General features: G+C 34.8%; 5 protein-coding genes, 1 long non-coding RNA gene, 1 other non-coding gene and 1 pseudogene across 10 annotated transcripts; 3 read left to right on the top strand and 5 right to left on the bottom strand.

Annotated features, from left to right (window-relative positions):
• Window positions 1–332: 332 nt before the first annotated feature.
• LOC114423401 (probable folate-biopterin transporter 4) lies at window positions 333–5575 on the bottom strand. The gene is made up of 7 exons (XM_028390150.1): window positions 5262–5575; window positions 4754–4881; window positions 3892–4113; window positions 2685–3137; window positions 1701–1898; window positions 1478–1615; window positions 333–831 (listed from the first exon to the last, which is right to left on the bottom strand). Exons 1-7 carry the CDS (start codon window positions 5340–5342, stop codon window positions 570–572), a joined length of 1482 nt encoding a protein of 493 aa, XP_028245951.1. The 5' UTR covers window positions 5343–5575; the 3' UTR covers window positions 333–569.
• Window positions 5576–5873: 298 nt separating this feature from the next.
• Window positions 5874–6561, top strand: LOC114423399. The gene is made up of 2 exons (XM_028390147.1): window positions 5874–6127; window positions 6251–6561. The coding sequence occupies exons 1-2, from the start codon at window positions 5876–5878 to the stop codon at window positions 6335–6337; spliced, it is 339 nt and encodes a 112-aa protein (XP_028245948.1). The 5' UTR covers window positions 5874–5875; the 3' UTR covers window positions 6338–6561.
• Window positions 6562–6923: 362 nt separating this feature from the next.
• On the bottom strand, window positions 6924–9575 carry LOC114423397. Its single transcript, XM_028390146.1, has 2 exons — window positions 9300–9575; window positions 6924–7431 (listed from the first exon to the last, which is right to left on the bottom strand). The coding sequence occupies exons 1-2, from the start codon at window positions 9448–9450 to the stop codon at window positions 7148–7150; spliced, it is 435 nt and encodes a 144-aa protein (XP_028245947.1). The 5' UTR covers window positions 9451–9575; the 3' UTR covers window positions 6924–7147.
• A 101-nt stretch (window positions 9576–9676) lies between these two features.
• On the top strand, window positions 9677–13528 carry LOC114423400. Of its 4 annotated transcripts, none has more exons than XR_003668836.1 (4): window positions 9677–9771; window positions 11126–11510; window positions 11597–13212; window positions 13321–13528. XR_003668836.1 is itself a non-coding variant. In XM_028390148.1 (4 exons), exons 2-4 carry the CDS (start codon window positions 11495–11497, stop codon window positions 12820–12822), a joined length of 321 nt encoding a protein of 106 aa, XP_028245949.1. In that variant the 5' UTR covers window positions 9680–9771; window positions 11126–11494; the 3' UTR covers window positions 12823–13481. The 4 variants fall into 4 exon arrangements, 1 of the variants encoding a protein (XP_028245949.1); XR_003668837.1 differs by having other exon boundaries at window positions 9678–9771; window positions 11126–11240; window positions 11382–11510; window positions 11597–13481; XM_028390148.1 differs by having other exon boundaries at window positions 9680–9771; window positions 11597–11755; window positions 12677–13481.
• LOC114424813 lies at window positions 10961–11055 on the top strand. Its single transcript, XR_003669111.1, has one exon. It is a non-coding gene; the product is annotated as a small nucleolar RNA Z266 (small nucleolar RNA).
• Window positions 13529–13540: 12 nt separating the features above from the next.
• Window positions 13541–15560, bottom strand: LOC114424215. Its single transcript, XM_028391066.1, has 3 exons — window positions 15096–15560; window positions 13638–15021; window positions 13541–13557 (listed from the first exon to the last, which is right to left on the bottom strand). Exons 1-3 carry the CDS (start codon window positions 15558–15560, stop codon window positions 13541–13543), a joined length of 1866 nt encoding a protein of 621 aa, XP_028246867.1.
• Window positions 15561–16405: 845 nt separating this feature from the next.
• Window positions 16406–19618, bottom strand: LOC114424573 (annotated as a pseudogene).
• Window positions 19619–20314: 696 nt separating this feature from the next.
• LOC114422315 lies at window positions 20315–20926 on the bottom strand. Its single transcript, XR_003668671.1, has 2 exons — window positions 20757–20926; window positions 20315–20517 (listed from the first exon to the last, which is right to left on the bottom strand). It is a non-coding gene; the product is annotated as an uncharacterized LOC114422315 (long non-coding RNA).
• Window positions 20927–22854: the final 1928 nt, after the last annotated feature.

The raw sequence follows: 22854 nt of genomic DNA, 5'->3' as shown, positions 1-22854 counted from the left end.
CCCATCTTAACTTTTGAAGGTGATTTTTTTTTATATAGTACTTTTGAAAGTGATTCTTTTTTTATATATAGTACTTTTGAAGGTGAATTTTGATTAGTCCATACAGGGTTTTTGTTTATAAAAATATATGTACCTTTATGTACTGTAAAAACACAAGTTGTGAATTTAGAAAACGAGAATGATAGTTTAGTGAAGCAACACATTGCACGATACCTTAAAACATAAAGTGAATAATATTGTTTCAACAAAATGCATGCAGATGAAGAGCACTTTGACAAGTGATTATTAGCCAAAAACCACACTCATTATTTGTCATCAACCCTTTATAAAAATTAACGAAGATGTGTGTCAACCACCTGTCAAATTTTTCATGCAAGAAAATAGACTTGCTGACCAAAATTGTCAGTACAATAGTATATACAATTACTATGATCCGAGTTCGTATAAATCAGATTAATATGTTCCTCATTTGCTCCAAAATATTCCCGTCTACAAGTGTAAAATTACAACTATGGTAGGCCTAGAAGAACCTAATGAAGCAAAGCCAATCCCTGTGTAGTAGTCATAATCTATGTTGATGAACCTGTAGCTTCCTTTGGTATCAGAAACAGAAAAGCAATTGGGATGAAATTGCACAAGGCATGAACAATGATGCCCAAGAGAAGATTGTCAAATGATCCTGAATCAATGTTCAATATAGAAGCCAAGCCAGCACCCACAAAAGACCCCACTGTGGATCCCAAGTTGTTGATTGACATGAAAAGTGCAAATAAAGTCCCTTCAATTCCTGGAGGACAAAGTTGTCCAGATAAGATCAGGAAAGGCATAAACCTGCAGTTTTTCCCAGAAAAAAATGGTTATGATTTAGAACTAATGATGTAGCACAAATAATTGTTCAAATCATTATGCTTCCAGCAACAAAAACTCAGATGCAACAATGGAGATGCCCATGGCGAATCAAAATGCACTGGAAAATAGATTGGCACGATCATAAAAGATCTTCTACACTTCTAATGCCTATTTAGGTGTGCTTGATAAAGATGAATTAGGGGCAGGGATAGTTTTAAGAAATGAAAAATGTTAACTTGTTACTATATGTACCAAAAGTAGAAACATCATCATTTCATTACACCAAATGTTTTCATCTCTATTTTAAGATGACAATGAAGTGAACATATAATAAAAGAGCTCAATTTCGATACACTTGGTATAAAAGTTTTTATATTGACAACTGGTTAGAAATCTCCCTAGATATGACTAAAATAATTTTTACAAAAGTCAACAATTTTTAATTATGTGACAATTTATGATTGGATAACAGTGTAAAAAGAACATTTGTATTGTTTGTGTATTTCCTATTAAATTCATAAAATAACATTTCTTTCATGCTTATTTTTATGTTTTTCTTGGAAATACTTTTCACCTATCCAACCATGCACATTTTTAACTAAAACAAAAAATAGAAGCAATAACATACTTGAATTGATTGATTCCATCAGCAAGAGCCGAGCCAAAAAGGACCATAATCTTGTCTGAGATGCCAAAGGCAATATTTTTCCTTGACACTACAGCAATCTGCAGAAGATTCAAGAAGGCCAAACCAATATGGGCACACCTGTAATCAAGATAAAAACATATCAGTATATTAAATATACATAAGTTAGTCATCCACCAAGGGAAAATAATCCTTAGTTGCTTACATGAGGATTTTTCGTAGGGTCATATACTTTAGGTGACGATTATAAATGAAGGTGCCCAGCATAAGTCCCAACCAACCAACAACCCGTGAAGTCCCAAGGAAAGATGCTTCTAGCTTTAAAACCTCGGTTTCGTAGTAGAAGATGACGGTTGAAAGATTCGGAATCGTAACGTGGGCAAGGAAAAACCAAGACATAGGTCTGCCCTCACCAACATATAACAAAGACTATTAGTAACTAATAACCATGTTATAGCATATGCATAATACATGAAATGAATTAGCATCAATTGATACGGCCATGCACACATACAGAGGAGTATAAAAATCAAAACCTTAAATATCTCAGATGTTTTGATTAGTGTTCTATAACATTTCTTATTATTAGTTTGTGTTGAAATACATTTAGGTTACCATTTACAGATTACTAGGTTCATTAGATATTGTAGAGTTATTAGGTCGATCTCTGTTTCCTAGATTCCTCATCATTCATTACTGTATATAGTTCACTGAACCTTAATTTAGAGATTCAGTATAAAAATGACATCAGATGTTCAGTATTTTTCACCAAATCATTCACCCAAACTAATTCATTCACAGTTATAAACCATTGCAGAGAATGTTTTTGAAGGTAACGTCTGTCAATATAAGCTTTCTAACTTGATTACGTCCTTTTGTCTGTAGAAACCAGTGATTCTTCCAAACTAATCATTTCAATCGGCTGCAGTTTATAAACCTTTCAAGTCTATGTAGTTAGACAGTTGCAGAAACTAGGGTGAACATGTTTAGTAGCCAAAATGCCATCTTTAAGGAACAGGTAGGAGGATTCAGGATGCAGACTTACTCAAACTATACAGATAGATAAAACTCTCAGGCAGGAGATTCACTTTCAATAAGGAATCATTCATTATCTTAAAAGTATACAATTAAAATTGAAAATATCTACACGAATACACTGTACATAAACTTTAAATATTACTATAGTTACCTCCAAATCATTGGCTGTCTAAATGCACGGCATAAATCATAAATTGCTTCTTTCAAAGAATGGAACCACTTTAATGCCAGGGAGTCTCCTTTCTTATAAATCTTTGATTTGCTGCTATTTACTGCTCTACCTTTTGCATTTTTTTTGCCCTTCTTTCTTCTTCTTGTGCTGCTGTGGGACTTTTTGGTTAAAGGACTATCTTCATCTAGGGTACTACCATTCATATGTGAATCCCTTACAATTGAATTCTCTGGTTCAGCTTTGCTATTTTCAGAGTTCTCCTCCACAAAACAGCATGATAATAACTGTATGCATGGTAGTACACAAAACAGAAGAAAAATAGTATCTATCCGTAAAATGGATAATGCGTATCCCCCTAACAAACTCCCACATATTCCTCCCAAAGCCATAGAAGACCAAGATATTGACTGGAGATCTCCTGCAAATGATGCCCTGGCCAACAAAGCAAGTACTTAACCACATACTGTAGAGAAGCATTCAACAAAGATGATATGAACAAAGTAAATAGTCCACAGTCACACCAAAGATTAGACACAGATACAAGATATAGAATATCCATCATTAAAATTCAAAAAAGGAAATTCCCTCCAGGTCAAACCTTATGCATGGGTCTAATAACTGAAATACATTAAAAGGTTATTAACAAAAGTTACAAAACCAATCCAATCTTGGGAGCAACCTTCAATAATCCATTATATTAAGAGATTGGAACTTCTTATGTCACAGAAAGAAAAAATTCTATTGATTTCAATTGTCAAGTGATACGAATGGCATGATACTATCAAATGAAAACAAAAAATTATCTTGTGCCAAATGAATAAAAAGTATTCCACAATGTCTAGTAAATGCAAACTTGAACAGGAAAGCAAACAATTAGAAAGCAGTCTCACAAGTAAAACCTGAAAAAAAAACAACAGAAGGAAATTGTTTGATATTTAGAAATCATACTACTCTCAGTCATTCCCCAATTTTCATTGCTTTTCAGTGATCAAGAATTAACATTCACACCATTGAATACACAGTATTTGATTTCATCCTCCATCCTTATTATGAAGATTGAGAAATTGCAAATAAGCCAAAAAAAAATTAAACTACAATTCAGATGTTTTGTGTTTTTGCATTTTTCTTATGCGTGTGCAGTATTTAATTAGAAAATGAGAATCAGGAACTTGTGATGCAGACATACCGTTCATATCTTACTGCCTCAGCTATCATTGCATCAACAACAACATCTGCCATTGCTGAGCCCAAGTTTTGTGCAGTCAACAATACCATGAGGTGCCATGTTGAATCCCTCAAAGTTGAAGATAAGCCTAAAATAAACCATGGCACTAGGGAGAGCACAGTTGCAATCACTAAGTAGGGAATCCGTTTTCTTCCTTTAATTGGAATACAATCAGAAAGTATTCTGTGTATCAGTAACAAAATCAGATTGCAAGCAAGCGGTATAAAGTTGATTCAGTAAACAAACAGATACAGATACACAAAAAAAAAAACTACAAAAATTAAGCAGCACATTTTAATAGTCAACACAGTTATGTGGGTTGGAGAATTACTGGAAAGTAATATTAAAATTCTGTTTATGCAGAAACTCTTCATGCTGAATGAAAAGGTTACTTGTTCATCCAGAGACCCCTTAAGATCTTGTATTCTCTAATCCCTATATGGCACTTTTCTTTTCCCATTTGATGGGAATATCTATGTCATTTTAAAAACTATACTAGGAACTACTAGTATAAATAATTTAATTCTATCTCATACTTTTCCATGTTCTTTCCCTTTTCATTATTCAAAATCAAAAGATAACTTCTATCATTCTGTCATACTCAATACTTGTATATGAAAGCTGAAAACAGATGACGGAATTATAGAAACATAAGCACAAAAAAGCATCACATTAAATTTATTCAGGCCGATATAATTTGCAAATCTGCCTTAAGATAAGGATACATTACTTTTGTACTTTGTATTCATGAACAAATCTCCCTACGTGTATTAAGTGTTTTTACAAGTGAATAATCAATGAAAAAAGGACCATTGATCCGTACCCGTATAATGGTTTAATGCTCCATGGGAAAAATGCTACTGAAAACACAAATTGGGAAGCTGAGGGTGACAACTTAAGATTATCTTTAAGCTGGTAGGAAATCGATGTCCATACAAAAGACCTAAAACCCTGCATTCATTAATGAAGTGAAACAACCAAACAAAAGGCAAGGCATCAATTACCATTATATAATGTTATGTCAGCATGACACTTAAGCAATCTAATAGCAACTGATAAACTAACAGAATCATTCCTCAGAAAATGTAAAGAAAGAAAGAAAGAAAGAAGGAAACAAAATACTATTTTAGGCTCAGAGCAATTTTATGCATAGAAAAAGGACTAAAGAAATGAATTGACCAATAACACCCATTGTAACAAAACCAATAAGAAACTATCAGAATTCAGATCTTACAGAAAAGGGGAAAGAAATTAAAAAAACAAACATCATTGATTCCACCAAAAGATTTAAAATTTAGATAAAAAGAAAACAAAACTTGAAGAATTGAAACCTGGGTGAAGTAAATCATGCAAATCAGCCAAAGAAACGAGGCCCCAAATGCAGCATTCAGCTGCTTCGTCCATTGGATCATAGTCGACAAAAAAAAAACTCACTCTTTGAAACCCTTTTGTGTATGTGTTTGTGTTTGTGTCTCCCTCTTTGTGTGTTCTCAATTCTCAGTACGACTGTAGGAGGATGATGCTGATTCGAGAGTTGGGCTGTTTTTGGAGAAGCGACAACAGTTTCCGTTTTCCCTCCCAACGGTTTCGACATTCGACAGTGCGGGAGTTATTCTCTTTTTGACGGTTTTGTCCCTTCCTCGTACGGTCTCCAAGTTCGCCGCAATAGAGGTTATTTGCGTCATTAAGTTGAGTAGCTGACACGTCCATGAAACGAACCAGATTTCGCCACGTTTGCAAACGGATGTGATAGTTTGACTTTTCTCAATATGAGGACTTTGACTTGCCCAAAATGTTTTTATTGAATTTTCAGCTTGTTTTTTTTGAAAAAAGGCATTTTCAATAACAGCATATTCTTTTAATATACTATTTAATATTTTTATTATTATTAATTAAAATTTATTGAAAAATACAAATAATAAGATTTTTTAGTGAAGCACATGTAATGGAAGGTAGGGTGCATGAAGAGTCCTTGAGTTGGTGGACCAGTTATGGTTCATTGACACCAACATTGCAAGCTCTAGCATATAAGTTGCTTTCACAGCCTACATCTTCCTCTTGCTGTGAAAGAAACTGGAGTTCTTTCTCTGCTATCCAAAGTCTCAAGAGAAATAAATTAACTTCAAGTAGGACTGAGGACCTCATCTATGTTCACACCAACCTGCGCATGTTGGCTAGAAAGAAGGAAGAGTACAAGGTTGGTCCATCAAACTATTGGGATGTTGGCAAGTTTTTAATATTTGAAACTTATTTTCTATGAATCAATTTTAGTTTTTTATTCAATTTTTGGCTAACTGATTTTCTGTCATTGTTTTTTTAGGTGGAAATGTACTTCTTGTGGATGATGACTATGTTGATGACCCGAAGATTGAAGGTGTGCTTTTCAATGATGAAGAAGAGCAAGTGAACTGACTTGGTGGCTGGTGCTGGTTGATGAATTTGCTAGTTTAAGATGCTGCTAACTCGGAGATTATGCTACTGCTTTTCTGTTAGTTCAGTTTATGTTTTTTTTCTTTTCATGTTAGTTGAAATTTGGAATTGGAAACTCTAATTTATTAAGGTTTTATGTTTTTTTTTTCATGTTATTTGAATTTTGAAGTTGGAATTGGAATTTGAGTTTGTTGAACTTTAGATTATGCTGCAGGTTGAATTGAGTATTTATATTTTGTGATATATTTTTAATTAAAAATAAATGTTCCACCGTAATTTTAAAAAGTATAATAAAAAAATAAAAAATAATGTGTCGTGTCCCTGAGTCCATATCCAAGATTTGGAGCCTTGCAAAATGCGTTCCCGAGTCCTTGAAATTAGAATTTCACAGGTCCAAACCTTGGATCCATATCCGAGTCAGATACCCGTACCCGAGTCCGAACATCACAGCTTTCAATAAAAGCTATTGGAGGTGTCATATGTGATATTGTTTAATGCAGTCCATATATGTATTTATGAATGTAATGCTAGAAAATATAATATGCATTTAAGCCATGGACTCATTGCATTGCTCAATGACAATGATTTTGCATTGCTCTCTATAATATTGCCATTTACAGTTACTTAAACGTCTCATGCTTACTTTGACTATGCTCTATAGAAATACATACCGGAACACCACTACACATACATATAGTATAAATAAAATATGCTCATATACTCATTAGTTTTGCACTAGTTCAATCAAGCATAGACACTCTCAGATTCATATACTCATTAGTATATATCAAATGCAGTAAGTTGGAACACTGGTGGGTCGATAAACAAAGGTCCTGACAGTGTGTGAATGTCCTGATGGATGATTGTAACTGAATTTAACCCCAATGCTGCCTTCACCAAGTTGAGTGCATTGCTCATGGAAACTACTGATTGGTCGGGCAAGACATGCATCCCAACGATCACTCTCCGGCATTGTCTCGGCCACTGTGTATATCCCCTTAGCATCAGTGAATGCCTGATAATTTAGAACCTCCCCAGATTTGGTGATGCAAAGAACAGCAACCTCAGCACCTGCATGAAAGCATTATAAATTACTTTTCTTTTGTTTAAGAAATGGAAATAATAGTCTGGCAGTACGTTGCAATCATGCGAAAGTCAATCTGTGGAAATTGCATTCTGAGTTGCACCAAGATTTTGAAATGCACTAGGAAAAGTGTAATATACAGGAATATACTTAGCTTCAAACCAATTGCAGAGGATGACCAGTTGACCACAGTGACATGTCCTTGTTTGTTGTATTTGTTATTGTTAAATTTCAAACCAAACCGCACCCGAAAGAATGAAATGATGTTATGAAACTATGAATTACAACCAAAATGGTTAACTCTGAAAATGAGATTACTTAAAAGCCAGATACAATAGGATAAGAAAGAAGCCTCGTTTCTCATAGAGACAACATTAAATTAGGTTATCATGGAATCAATGCTATATGTTTCCATAGATGAATCTTAGGGGTAAAAGATGAAACTTGAAAACTTCAAATCATCAGCTGTTAGGCCAGTTTTTCACCAATTGTGAAAATGAACTCCAAAGGACAGTTGCAGCTAAACCTATCTTAGCTTCAACAGATTTGTCATGAAAGTGCATGGTTGCAATAATTTTAGCTCAGCAAACAAAGCAGCAATCTTTAACCAGGTTATCAAATACTTCTAATTCTAATGGCCTAGCAAGACAAATCAAGTTGGAAACTAGATCTTTTGGTGAGATTTCTATTCATGCATTTAGGACAAGTTTAATCCATAAATCATATGTTGAATCAAGATTATTTGTTTTTTTTGTTGACCATGGTATTGGCACGAAATTGTTCCCACCAGAAATGGTGACTATGACTAATCTTTGTCGGGATCATGAGCGTCCTCAAGGTAAGTATTTTCCTCCTAACATGATTTATTTCACATTCAAGGATCAATCAAGATTCGAACCCTGAACTACTTATTAAGGAACACAAATCGCTACCACTTGTGTTAACTGTTGTTGGTAGATTATTTGTTTGTGACTGAAATCAAGAGAAAATGGAAATGCAATGTAACCAGGTTGAACAGATTATCATGAAACATATCTTTTCCAACCAGTCACCATCATTCAAAAATCAATATATAAGACTGGATCAGGAACATAAATCTTCCAGGTATCAAATTACACTTGGGATTGAGGAAATTTTTTTTTCCCACTCCAACAGAGGTTAATCAGGTTATGCATTCTTATGAATATCTGAAAATCCAATGATCAAACCAACCAAGGCCATCTCATTCTCTTAGTGGAAATCTTTTTTTATTTTTTTAGCAGAGGTAATTAATCATCAATTCAACATCATTTCCTAATGGCAATAAACAAATTCTGAAAACATCTTCCCTGTTACATCCCATGTGCCACCAGGTCTAACAGGCTAATAATGACTAAAACAGTGCACACAGTCTAGTGCAAGGTTTAAAACAATGATTGTGAGTGCAATTTTGGCTGCAACATTGAGGTTTTTGGGTTTCTGCTGCCACAATTTCAGGCGCATTTGTCCATAATTTCTCACAATATCAATGATCGAAACAAAAATGCATCTGCAGCCGCAATCTAAAACCTCGGTCTAGTGTGTTATGGCAAATTTCCTCCACAGGCCAAAAAACAAAAAAGATCAGGCAAGAAATAGAAGTGCTAAACGGTTAAAACGCTAACCACTAACCACACACCACAGATATCAACATACACACAAGTCAAGTTTTCAACCAAGTTGAACAATTGGCGAAGAATGACAAGGCTCATGAACAACAACAAAAAAGCAAACACCTTTCAACAAAAAGTGAAAACTCCACTTCAGAAACTCCACAAAAAAAGCCCCAAAAATGAGAGAGAAAACGCCAATTGAAAAGAGAGAGAAAGAGAAAAACCTTCGAGAACATGGTCTTCAGGTCCGAGAGAAGAATCCCCACAAACATCACAAACAACTCTTCCATGGATTTCACCAGTCCAAGCACTCACATCCGAAGCAAATAACAGCAGCAACAGAATCAAACCCATCACTGTCTTCTGCTTCTCCATGGTTGAGAATTGAGAAAAAAACAACCACAAAAAAAACGCTACCTTTCTCAGAGCACTCTGTTTTTGGGTTTATAGGTAGTTTTCTTATAACGCCCACAGTGCATTGATTTTTCACCGACACAATAGCTGCAATGTTGAATCACTGAGTCCAATGACCGAGTCAACCTAGTAGGGACTGAAGTGTCATTATGTAAGATGTTCAGGGGTTAATTGGAAAATAAAAAAATCATGACCTATGTTCTGTCTTCTATAAATACCAACCAAACCCTATGTATAGTTGCTATGTTTTGCCGCTTCTGAGAGGGTTACTGAGGGGGACTGGTAGGTTACCCTGTGTTTTGGTGCATTGAGAATTTTCTATTGATGTTTGTTTATTTTTACTGTTTGTGTGTTACAAATCTCGTTTAGTTTGATAACACTTTTGTTATTGTCAATGTTGTTGTTATTGTGTATTGCATGCTATAGGGTTCATTTATTGTTTCAAAAGTTAGATTTTTTATTGATGTTTCAGAAGAGTGGAAAATGAACGGATTCATGGTTGTTGTATTAATGTGGGAAATATTAAGGGATAAACCGGTATAGACACTCACAATCATGCTCAATGTCACTTTTACCAGATTTGAATTCCTGAGTGTTTCTCTTTGTTTTCTTTGGGAGTATTATGTGTATTGTTGTGACTGGTTAATTTTAATTTAAACTGGATGAAGTTCTTCTCTTTTTTCTACCCTCTTTTGATGGGGAAAAGTTTGTATATTTCAATTTGATTGATTGCAATATGGTTAATTTTATATTTCACGGTAAGTTGTATAGTATTTTTCGAAGGGTAAAGATGATTTTTTGTGGGTTTGTTTGATACTTTTGAGGACTGAATTCCCTTGAGGAGAAATAAAATCAGAGGGATGTACATATCTGTTACCTATTATTGTTGTTTTTCTGCACTTTGTGTAAGCATTGTGCCATGTAGCATCCATTCTGAGTCTTAATGTAAAGCCCAAGGTTTTAAATATTGGTTGCGCTGCAGTTTTGTTGCACATTTTTCTACTGCTTCGATTGTCATTTTGTGTGAAATATTGTGTCATGCACTGTTATAGGCAGTTTAAATACTACTTGTGTAAGCACGGTCCTTAAGATCGCCTTCCTTAATTCTTATCATGGAAGCGTTTTGAGTCATAGCTGTGCAAAAGCAATTTAATTATGGAGGTTTCCCATTAGGGTTTTCCTTCTGGGTCCTCCTTTCCCCCACTTGATTCGTATAGTAATGAGGTATAGACCCTTTTTACCATTGGAGCTGTTACTTTTATCCTATTATTGTTGATCTTATGTAAATGACTACGTGTCACCATAAGATTCAACTAATAGGAGTTTGGCTCCTTTGGTGCACGACTAATGTCTCAGCTAGCAAGTGGGAACAATTAGGCAAATCTTTCTTAATTTTGTTGGTTTGTACCTTGATGACTTGTTTGGTGCTTTACTTTGTCTGCTTTATTAGTTCTGTTTTAGTTAAGAATACAAAAGACAAGGCAGATGAATCAAGTAGATGTGTGGAAGGAGAAGTCCTTTCTGATCTTAAATTTTGAGGCATATTTAATATCTTATATGTTAATCTTTTTGTGTTTTGAAATGCTATTAAATATTTTTAAAGAAATCACTAAATTAGTATATTCTTCATATGCAGAAAGGCGTTGAAAAAGATTGTCCCCCTCCCTTTTCCTGTTCTGTTTGCTGGATCATATTTTTGTTAATACCAATTACCAACTCGGGTGCCAATGTTTACTCTTGTACATTTTTGGGTTGAGCTCATTGATCTCCTAATTCTCTCCATTTTTCTATGATTGCTCCACTGATTTCACATTACATGTACACTTGGTACCATTAAAGAGAGTTCGTTATAGAAAATTAGACTTGATTTTGTTGGGTACATATTGTTTCAGCACACTCCCATCAACAGCATCATCATACCCTACTCTACCCCTGGGGCCATACTTTAAGCAGCACAAGCCACTCCTATATTCCAAACCATCCAAATTCAACTCTCTTTCAATAAATGGCCACAGAAGGATGTAAGTTGCACTGATCTACTCTTCCATTTCCACTGTCATGACAGTTCCTAACTCTGGAAAATCTAATCATAAAATGAAATTTGCAGCTGTGATCTCTTTGATTTGCATCAAGAGCAAGTACCTTATGAAGTGGCCTGGTCTTTGGCAAAAGGAGATTGTCAGGGAAAAGAAGGCACACATTGAAAAGGAAGGAGATTGCATTGACACCCTTATTATTCTACAACACCCTTCTGTTTATACATTAGGTACAGCTAGTATGGAGGAGAACCTCCAGTTTGACAAGAAAAAATGCTCGGTTTTTTTTCCTGCATTACATCTTTTCTCTTCTCATTTTTTTCAAAAATACCCTAAACTACACCTGTTCTTGAAGTTTGGAGAGAAGTTTCTCTTTGGTTTTGTTTTGTTTTGTTTTTTTTTTTTTTAATTTAAAAAAGAATTAATTTTTTGATTAAAATTTTAAAGTTAAGAGGTCGTGTTAGGAACCCTACTTTTCTTTGGTTTCATTTTTTTAAAATTAATTCACTTGTTTTTTTAAAATATTATTTTTGCATTAAAAAATAGATGCAGGTCATCAATCTTTTTTTTTTTTTTTTCATTCTATGTTAACCATCTTTTTTCATTCTCTATTAACTAATGACTAATTTGTGGATGAATTTACCACTGACTATCTTTCATTTTTCAATAGCCTTAACCATAATATAACCCTAGAGATGGCAATATTTTTCATTTTTCAATAGCCTTAACCATTTATTTGAAACTAGTAAATCACAAAACATAAAGGAATTCTATTCTTATGGAATTATGTATTCTTTATGCTTTTTGATAGTTGATTAAAATTTCCAAAACGAAAGAAATGATGTCACAAGCCTGTTTTTTCCCCACTTCAAATACTCACAATTTCTTGCACCTTTTCTTCTATTTTTTTTTTTGTAACTCATTCAACTAGGAATTCTTTTCTGCTTTTTTTTTTCTTCTTCACAAAGACTTCTTTAGACATCTTAACTTTTGGAGGAGTTCTAATAATTCAGGGCACCCCTAATTCCCATTTCAAGTTTTCTAGTTCTAATAGCTCCTTCATTGGTAGCTTTTCCACAAGTTCACAGGTGACATTCTTCCTCTAATTCAAACCATTCTACTGCCATGCTATGTAAATGTTATCACTACAGAACATAGGTTTGCCAGAAAACACCAAATTGTTGTCGGAAAGTCATTGAAGAACAGTGAATCAATGGGGCATAGTAACAGGGTTATAGAGAAGAGGAAGCACAAAAATGAGAAGAGACACACCGAGTTTTCCCAAACCAAGTTTTAAATTCTTTTATTTTGAGGTGCTATCGCATGCTATTAACATTATTAGCAAGAGATGTCATAGTGGCATGGTTGCAACAATAAGGTGCTATGAATCAGGACCACATAGGAATTGGCTGTACTACAATTGCAAGGAAATGGTTAGCAAATTCCTTGGATGAATGAATCAACTGGAGAGCTATAAACGTCAAACAAGCATAGGAATTGTGTTGAGAGGCAGCGTTTTACAAGAGAATGTGACTTTTGTAGAAATTGGTTATGTAAAAGCTGGGGTAGAAGTTCTTAAAAAAGATTGAAATCTTGAGTTGATGTATCTCCCATGGCATTGCAATAAATAGGCAAATTTTAGAACCTGTAAAATCTACCATGGCATTGCAATTGACTAGATTAACAGGTACTATCTCATTATACAGAGATATATCTCCCATCTTCTAAATTCAGATATAGGTTCTTTCAGCCTAAATAGCCATGTTGATACTCAATTATATGTCTATCTGCACAGGCCATGCAATGCTGTGAATCCAAATTCAAGACAATGCACCAGTGCTAAGATCCTACTTTTTCATGTTGTATTTGTTTTTCTAAACATTCATGTCATGTAATTTTGCAAGTATATGACATTAGTAATTCATGTTAACAAGTGGCAAGGTTTTGGTTTGATAAGCTAATAATGTTTTTAACAGTGACCAAACTTTGCTATCTTCAATTTTTTAATCACTGTCTCAAGTCTGTTGATTCTCTGCTCAAGATCCATTACATTTATTCCAGATACAAAGGTATAGCTTTCTCCTTGAGTACCAGATAGGCTTACCCTCTCACTAGACAGCCTTGATTCTTTGCTCCCATTCGCATCTTCAAAATCTTCCTCCAAACGCCCCATCAATGGTTCAACCGTATCTTTTGCAAGCAGTTTTGTCAGTGGTGATATCCTTTTAACATTTTCATATTCTGCAGTAGAGGCTGAAGAACTTGGGTTGGACAAATTCTTACATGTTGGAACATAAGCATCAATACTTTCATTAGCTATCGTACCATCTTGAGCAGAATTTCCAGAAGAAACAGTTTTCAAACGTTTAAGAAGAAAACCAGAAGGTGCATCAACATCACTATTACGTTTCCTAGCATTTGAATCATCATCAACATTCCCATTTTTGTTTGCTTTTGATACTTGAGGTGACCTTGGACTTCTTTTTCGTCGCACAATATTCTTTGCAAAATCCTGATGACCCATATTCTTTGCAAAATCCTGATGACCCATATTCTTTGCAAAATCCTGATGACCCATTAGAGATCGCTTCCACCACTTTGCATAACGTGTGGTAATATCACCCTCAAAAAGCCTAGCAGGAAAATACAAACTCCTATCAGATATGGGCCTGCAGTAATTTTTCCAAGCAAAGTCTTTAGTCCCATCAAATCTAGGCAAGCAACTTGGAACATCTTGATCCATTCCAAATTGCATAGCAACTCTATGTGGCAGGTACTTCTTTATAGTAGACTGAATACCAACAAGCAGAGAAACTCTCAAGCATGTAGCAAAAGATACTAGTAGTCCCGTAGGTTCTTTATCCAAATCTGTATCAATTAGTACCAAAGTTTCATTTTCTGGATAAAACACCTTGAACTTACCGGCATATTGAACATAAGGGCGCCAACAAAAATGCTCCATAGCCGACTCTAGTGCCAATCTCACATTGTCAATTTTCAAGGCCTTAACCTTGTACCACCTAAACATCATAGGATCTTCATGGTTGATCAACCTGGGCTGTGGTTGCAAATTCTTGAACCTCTCCCACACCCAAATTTGGACCAAGTAAAAAGGTGACTGAAGAGTAACCTCCAATTCCAATTTATCACCAAGTACTAGTTGTTTTGTCATACCGACTATTGAGTTCTTCAACAAAGTCAAATCCTTATATATGATGGCCAAAACTGCTGGTCCCAAAGCAATGGGATTCCCTCTAGCAAGATGAACAGCTATAGGGAAAACCAACGTACTCACCAAACCTTTGGAAGAAAAACCAATCATTGACAACCAAGTTGCAAGGAATGCTTCATGCTCAACTTCACTCCCACTATTGACAAAAGCATCCATCCATGCAGATAAAGAAGCCTTAGCTTTTGTCCTCCTCCAAAGTTGTTCTCTTGCAAGAATCAATTTCTTCTCCGCCTCTCTCATTTCATGGCTTTGAAGTGTTGTTCTCTTGCAAGAATCAATTTCTTCTCCGCCTCTCTCATTTCATGGCTTTGAAGTGGGGCGAAGACAGGATCACCAACAACAGGGTAACCCCCCAACACCATCACATCCTCCAATGTGATGGTTGCCTTGCCCCATGGAAACAATAAGGTATTTGTCTCAGCACACCACTTCTCAGCGATCCCAAAACACAAGTTCTGATCTTTCGCTATGGAACACTTGGTGCTCATTATGGCTTCAAAGATGCCAACTTTCTTCCACACTGATTTATACCTGAGTTGAAGGGCATCCACCCATTCAACCCATTTCTTCTTTGTGTGGCGCCACCAGTCGAAATGGATCACCAAAGGCCAGTCCTTTGGTTCAAACACGGGTGGCAGTGACATAGTCATAGAAGATGAAAGAACCTTAGAAACTGGTCCATCAAGGGATTTTGCAATGGGTTTCAGAAAATAGGCACTTCTCAAAGCTGGTTCACTGTCTCCAATAGGTGAAACCATTAAATCTTCCCTTACCTCCATCATGCTCAACAATGATTCATCCATTCTTTAAATTTGATATAGAAACTACAGTGCTAGGTTTTTCAATATAATGTGAACATGCTACAAATGGTGTCGAAGCTTAATAAAAAGAACCCAAATGATCAAAAAACGGTTACTGTCAATGCATTGCTTTGACTAGAAAATGGACACGTTATGGCTCATGCATTTGTTGTGTGCAATTTCAATGATAAGTATTCTTCCACATGAAGTTTGTGTATGATGAGATACGGGAATAGAGCATCGTGTCACCGAGTACAGGTAAAATTAAAATACAAAATATAAGAAAAACTAAAATTAGAAAAAAAATACATAATTAGTTTAAGTAAAATATAAAAAGGTGTAAATTAAAAAATAAATTATAAAGACATGTATAATTAATTTAAAATTTAAAATTAAGGTTTTTCAATTTCGAAGGATATTGTCTGATCTTTTTTTCCTCTCTTTATAAGGAAATTGTGATAACTACAGTTTTTAAAAAACTCTTGAAAATGAAATCAATCTTTTAATAATAAAAGAATAAAGCTTTTTCGGTACAAAATAAAATAAAACTTATATAAAAAGTAATTAAAGAGTTCTTACTTTCAATGAGAAAAAAAAAAACAAAAGCCTGCCATTTTAGTTAAAATAAACCTTTCCTAACACATGGATGAAGAACGTCAACCAATCAAAGTTATCAAACTCTTCTCCTCCCCCAAGGTAATAGAAAACCATATTATATCAAATTTAGAAATTAATTGCTAGCTCTCATGTTTTAAAAATCGAGTTATGCTAGAGACAGTGGCGGAGCCAGAAAAATTATAAAGCCTGGGCAAAAATTTAAAGATAGCAAATTCACATTGTATATAATATGTAAATAGTAATCAATCAAAATAAAAGAGACTCGTCATTTTGTCAACAAAAATATAGTTTAAAATAAAAGAGATAAACATAATCTTACAATAGCGGGTTAAATAAAATTACGAGGCAAGTGTCCTTTCCGAGACTTCTTTGCGGTAAATGTTCGAATAATATCAATATCATCAAGCGACTTGAATATCTCCCGCTCGGTGTAACATACCATCAAGTCATTGAACCACACATCGTTGATCTTATTGCGCAATTTAGACTTGATAATCTTCATTGCTGAAAAAGCTCTTTCAACGGATGCTGTCGACACCGGCAATATCAAAGCTAGCTCAATAAGTTTATAAACCAATGGAAATACCAAATGTTTCTCAGTTTGAACCATCTTCATAGCCAAACTTTGAACATCTTCACAAGTGGAAAAAGAAGCATCTCTTCTCACTTGAAGCACATAAGTTTCAAGTTGATCCCTAATTATTCCTCGGTCATCATCAGAAAAGTCTGCATGATAAATATCAGCAAGACGAGCAAGCTTATCAACATCAAACTTGGAGAAAGAGTTCTTGGGGTCAAGACATGAGAAGCAATCAAGTATAATGTTACTTCCTTCACTAAAGCGGTGATCCATCTCCACACATATTTTATCAATAGCAACATAAAAAATCTTTGCACGGTAATGATGAAGATTAGTGATAGTCCTCCCTTCTGCTCTTGAACGACCCCGAACCGGTATTTCGTCATCCATATTTGGTACCGGAATACTTTTAGCTACACAAAATCCTTGGACATCGGCAAAAAAATTATTCCAGCCACTCTCTCATTGTGCCCAACCGAGCTTTGACAACATCAACTAATTCCATGGCATTCACAATATTAAGATCTTTTCTTTGCAATACATTTGAAAGCTCGTTTGTGATACCAAACAACTTTAACATTAACCTCAAAATAAAAGCAAATTTAAAGCTCTCCATTTTTTCTATCAAACCTGCTGCTTGAGATGGTCCACGTCCATCTTCATCAACCATACTAAGCACCTTTAACACGGAGGACCACATTTGATCCAAACGAAGCAATGTAGTATGATGTGAACCCCATCTAGTATCCCCGGGTCTAGTGAGACTAGATGATTGGTGTAAGCCCCTTCCTCTAGATATCTCACCACTCTCAAGTTTATTTAAAATATCTTTGTGTTGTGCCTCTGTCAAAGCATACCTCCTCTTACAAGATGCACTTGTTGTCTTCACAATCAAGGTGATGTACTCAAAGAAATCATGAATAGATGAGCAACTACTAGTAACAGACACAACAACCAATTGCAAACGGTGAGCATAACAATGGACATAGAAAGCATAAGGATTTTCATCTAGAATTTTTCTTTGCAAACCATTAAATTCACCTCTCATATTTGAAGCTCCATCATATCCTTGCCCTCGTATCCTTGAAATAGATAATGTGTACTTATCAAGAATACCATAAAGAGCATCCTTTAATGACTTAGATGAAGTATCTGTGACATGATGTAGAGCAATAAATCGTTCCACAACATTCCCTTTGTCATTCAATAACCTAAAACAAATTCAACCAGTTTACTTGGCGGCATAGAGAGTAATAGGTAATGAAAATTGGAAATTGGAAAATACAACTACTAACCTCAACATCACCGCCATTTGCTCTTTGACGGATATATCACGTGACTCGTCAATAAGCACGGAGAATTGTCTATCACCAAGCTCTTCCATAATCACCTTGGTAACTTCATGTGCACAACACGTTGCAAGCTCCTTTTGAATGTCACCGCAAGTCATTTTGCAATTTTTTCCACCACGGTCAAAAGCATCCCTCACTTGTTCATTCTGAGATTTTACCCAATCTACCATCTCTCTAAAATTGCCCTTATTTAGCGAAGTAGAGGATTCATCATGGCCACGGAAAGCCATGCCTTGTGCTATGAGATATCTTGAACAATCTAAAGAACAAGTCAAACGAATCTTATACAATTCTTCTGATTCCTTGGTTGCTTTAGCAAACTTACTTGTCACACTTTGTCTTTGATTATTATAATCATTGTAGTGCTTGACACATGAGTTGTGCAAACTATTATGACTACCAACATGACCTTTCAAGCCTTGAGATGCATGCTTCCAATCTCTATATCCGCTTTTAGTGAAGACTTCAAAACCAAAGTGCTCGGCCCTCCCGGGTTGCTTAAATAGAAAACAATAAAAACAATAAGCTGCATCCTTTATCTCACTGTATTCTAACCATGTATAATTCTTATACCATGATTTACTAAATGCTCTTTTAACACTTCCAAATTGAGTACGAGGAAAGTTTGACAAATCTGGTTGCATTGGACCCTTCAATATATATGCCCTCCTCACTTGGTCTTGAATATCCGGAGCATACTCATTAATTTGTTTCCTACGACCTGGATCACGCACAATCTCATTTGGATTAAACTCATTAACCACATTATTAAGTGGTGGTTCTAATTCAGCTTCCGGTTGCACAACATTCACATTCTCAATATTTTCTCTATCAACCAAAAATCTCCTCATATCTGAAATAAAGATAAAATAGTTACAAAATTGTAGCAAAGAAAATTTTAGTGTTTGCAATTGATATATTAGAAAACTCTTTTGCAACCATGTATGTAGTGCAACACAAAAGACCAAAAAGAAATTATTAACTTAAGCAATCAAAAGTCTTTTCCTCTAAGCTTTTTTCCATATTAGAAAAGCAAAAAAAAAAGGGAATAAAATATGACTTTTTCTTCTTCAATAAACGTGCTCTTAGTGGGGAAGAAAAAGAAAAAGTGTCCACTATGACTCTATGAGTTCACTGTTCACACTTGAAAAATGGAAGAAAAATTAAAGAACACGGAAGTATCACAACAAACAAAAACACTTTCCATCTTAATCACTTTTATTTTTCCTAACTTACCTTACCTGCGGCTGCTATGGGATTATGGAAGAGAAGACGGCGACGACGGCGCGGAGAGGAGGAAATAGAAGGAGTCGGCGATGGAGGGAAGAGAAGACACAGAGGAGAGGAGGAGGGAGGCGGCGGCGACGGAGGGAGTTGGAGGAACTGCCCACTGCTGGATTCGGAGAGACGGAAACTTTCCGTTTCCTTTTTCCTTTTTCCTCTTTCTTTTTTTTTAAATTTTATTTGTTTTTTAAGACTAATAAAAAAATATTGGGCTTGTAACAAAAAAAAATGCCTAGCTGAGCCCGGGCATATGCCCCTGCTGGCCGCATGGTAGAACCGCCACTGGCTAGAGAGTGTAAATTAAGAACTTTATAGCAGTTTTTGCAAGAAGTATACCCCAAAAAATTATTTGTGTTGAAAATTAAATTGCAACTCCTTATATAGATTAGGCGATCATGCAAGGAGCCGTTTTTGCAAGAAGTACCCCAAAAAATTAATGTTAGCCTTAAATTGTTGCCATTCATGTCTCTATCAAAGTAGTACACTGTTCACAATGAACACATTGATTGTGTGTGTAGCTGACCAAACACATCAAGCAACCACCCAACTTGGACATTGCCTGAATCCTGGCATCTTAATTTGTATGTGGCAGCAACACCCAAAACTATCTTTAATAACCATATGCTAAATTTTGAGTATACAGAATCTGTAAGAATTAAGCATCAAAACATTCCATTGTTGTTCAAAGAGTCTTTAGAAGTATGATAATGAAGAGATATCTGTTTAGGGAGGCTTAGGGCTGTGACGATCTAGGACCCTAGTCAACGGGGAAAATTTATTTTAGAGAAATAAAAAATAATAATTATTGGCATGGAATGGAATGAAATGTGAGATAAAATGAAATATCAAATTGATCAAAGTAGTGTACTGAAAGAGCTAAAAATGAAAGAAAAAAAAGGTAAAAGATAAAATTGGACACCAGAGAAAGAAATTGGAGACAATGAATTCGTATATATAAAAATAGGGGAGCAAAATACAAAAACTCTAAATATATACACTTGTAGTTTTCTCAAAGTGAGAGAGTGCATTTGCACAGACTCACTTCAACATATGTCCACCAGCGGCTCAGGGTGTTGGTTGCATTTGATCATTGTATTGATGAGTCTATGATTGATGGCGCGTAGATCTGCAAATAAAGTTATAATCTATTATTTGTAAACAATAACTGTTATGTGTGTTGAGTTGAATCTATGGTCAGTCATGTAATCATGATTTTAAATTGTCGTTGTAGTCACAATGGCAACTTCATTGCAATTTTTGATATTGTAAAAAATTACAAACAAATGCGACTGATTAGGTATGGCAGATTTAGAGGTTTATTATTTCAGTAATGTAAATAATGATGAAGGGGAGATATAAGCATACTGTCATGTTGTTTTGGAATTGGCATTTCTGCTATGCAAGATAATGTGAAGGCATTCCATTTCCACCTATGCGGGTTCCTCATGCATCATGATGATAGATTATATCTTGGTTGATCTTTTTGTTGATCCAATGTTCAGATATTTATACTTTTCTATTAATGAATGGGTGCAGGGCAATATTGATCCAATTAACATGTCCCTTGCATTCCTAATTTCCTATAGTATGAGTGAGCATCATGCCATTTTAATCTTTGGCGGTTCACCAATTATACTACCTATAAAGGTGATTCATGGTAGCCTTCGTCACATTTTTATTGCATTTGCAAAAAGATTCCACACCAACAAGCATTTGGATTTCAGTTTGGTGACTTCAAACATGCTTTTGGAGCATCAAAGATATTATGGTTCATGTTTGGTTGCCACCAGAAGTCATTTTCCTACCAACATTTTACTCTAAGCTGAGTTTGGTGCGCCAAAGCAACATGGGGGTTGCTTTTGAAAACTCATTTTCTGTTGGAAGTATTTATCCAATAGCAACATCAAGTAAAAGTACTTTTAATTAGTATTACCCAAACAAACTTTATTTTATCAAGATATTTTTGAACAAAAAATATTCAAACATAAATATATTATAATAAACTTATTTTTATCAAACTTGAGTTATTAACATATTTATGATTCAAATTTATGTTCGCAAACTTTAATTCAAACATACAAAAAGAATGTTCACCTGAGCACAGAGGATCCTATTCGGCATATTCGACTGAAATTTGGCAGCTTCACTGAAGGTATATATATGTTTTTGCTAATTCAATTTTATTTGCTTACAGTGGTATTTTAATCTTTGCTTTTATAAATTTACATTTACGTCATGGATAATACTTAAAGAAATGCAAACAGAGGATTCTATTTCTATTTGTGGCCCATACGTACTAGGTGCTAGAGGTGGAAATCCACCTAGGGGCACCTATATATTTGGTTGTCCACTCCATATTAGTAAAGGCAAAGGTTTATATATTAGGCACTTTATATAATAGATAGACAATTCTCTAGCCTTTATGTTACTCAATTCTATATAATTTTTACCCTGTCCTATGCTTTGTGAAAATCCTGTGAGCTAAAGCAGTATGATTGTATGAATTAAAGGTGCTTTCTTCTGGACTCTCCCTGTCATAAATTTGTTTTGTTACAGGAAATTAAAAGAAATTTATTATCTCAACATAATGAAATCAAAACTATGTCATATTTCTAATTTTAAGGCAAACAACATTATATTAAAACCAGTTTATAACTTGCATTCCAATGGCTTAGAGGACCTCTACAACAAAAGAATACTTTCGACCTTTGGTTTTTAAACATAATATAAAGGACTAATTTCAAATATTGCATTCATTTATATCTTTATGTATAATACTGTTTAAAAGGGACTATTTAATGTTTTTTTCCACCTACACATGTAGCATGTAGGTTGTACTGGTTTTGTACCACGCATACATAGAATTCCAAATTTTTGCACCCTTTTAGTACTCGACCACCTTAATATATATGTCAATATTTGAAATTTCAGCCAAACGTGTTTCTACACTTTGAGTCTTCTTGCTGAAGTGAAGCATAATTCTTTCCTCTCATTTAAGTAATATTGTAACTTTTGCTTCTCTACTACAACTAAAACAAAATTAAAGTCATCTTAAAACTTTTTTCTTGACGCAAGTCATCTTAAAACTATACTGGACAAAAATCCTTCACTTCAATATAGCCTACTTTAAAGAAAAGGACTGATGATCATATGACAAAGGACCACAAAAAAGACATAAGATACCAATCCTTATCTTTGGTTGATGCCAAAACAAATATGAAAAAGACGGTACCTTTGGTTTTGCTCAAGCTTGCATTGAATTGTGCTTGTCATGCAAGAAAATTTTCCTCAACCCTAACTCATCAGGTCATTGTGATAACTTGTAACATTTATTGGGTTTTAGATATAAATAGAATTCTAATATTCTTAATTTTTAATGCATAAATGTATATAAACGGAATTTAAAAAAAATATATAATATAGAAAAACTATATGGAAAATACATGGTTTCCGTGTTTAAAAT

Source organism: Glycine soja, chromosome 8, assembly GCF_004193775.1.
Source record: "Glycine soja cultivar W05 chromosome 8, ASM419377v2, whole genome shotgun sequence".
Lineage (NCBI taxonomy): Eukaryota > Viridiplantae > Streptophyta > Magnoliopsida > Fabales > Fabaceae > Glycine > Glycine soja.
This window is presented reverse-complemented; position numbering and strand designations above follow the sequence as displayed.

What these genes read in the sequence shown, in the direction of transcription:
- LOC114423400 (XM_028390148.1), top strand. An exon ending in CCCTTCTGTTTATACATTAG is followed by an intron (nt 11,756 to 12,676) that starts GTACAGCTAGTA and finishes TTATCACTACAG; the next exon opens with AACATAGGTTTGCCAGAAAA.
- LOC114423399 (XM_028390147.1), top strand. Translation starts at nt 5,876, where the DNA reads ATGGAAGGTAGGGTGCATGAAGAGTCCTTGAGTTGGTGGACCAGTTAT. An exon ending in GAAAGAAGGAAGAGTACAAG is followed by an intron (nt 6,128 to 6,250) that starts GTTGGTCCATCA and finishes TTGTTTTTTTAG; the next exon opens with GTGGAAATGTACTTCTTGTG.
- LOC114423397 (XM_028390146.1), bottom strand. Translation starts at nt 9,450, where the DNA reads ATGGAGAAGCAGAAGACAGTGATGGGTTTGATTCTGTTGCTGCTGTTA. An exon ending in TGAAGACCATGTTCTCGAAG is followed by an intron (nt 7,432 to 9,299) that starts GTTTTTCTCTTT and finishes GCTTTCATGCAG; the next exon opens with GTGCTGAGGTTGCTGTTCTT.
- LOC114424215 (XM_028391066.1), bottom strand. Translation starts at nt 15,560, where the DNA reads ATGGATGAATCATTGTTGAGCATGATGGAGGTAAGGGAAGATTTAATG. An exon ending in TGTTGGGGGGTTACCCTGTT is followed by an intron (nt 15,022 to 15,095) that starts GTTGGTGATCCT and finishes GATTCTTGCAAG; the next exon opens with AGAACAACACTTCAAAGCCA.
- LOC114423401 (XM_028390150.1), bottom strand. Translation starts at nt 5,342, where the DNA reads ATGATCCAATGGACGAAGCAGCTGAATGCTGCATTTGGGGCCTCGTTT. An exon ending in ACCCTACGAAAAATCCTCAT is followed by an intron (nt 1,616 to 1,700) that starts GTAAGCAACTAA and finishes TCTTGATTACAG; the next exon opens with GTGTGCCCATATTGGTTTGG. An exon ending in GATGGAATCAATCAATTCAA is followed by an intron (nt 832 to 1,477) that starts GTATGTTATTGC and finishes GAAAAACTGCAG; the next exon opens with GTTTATGCCTTTCCTGATCT.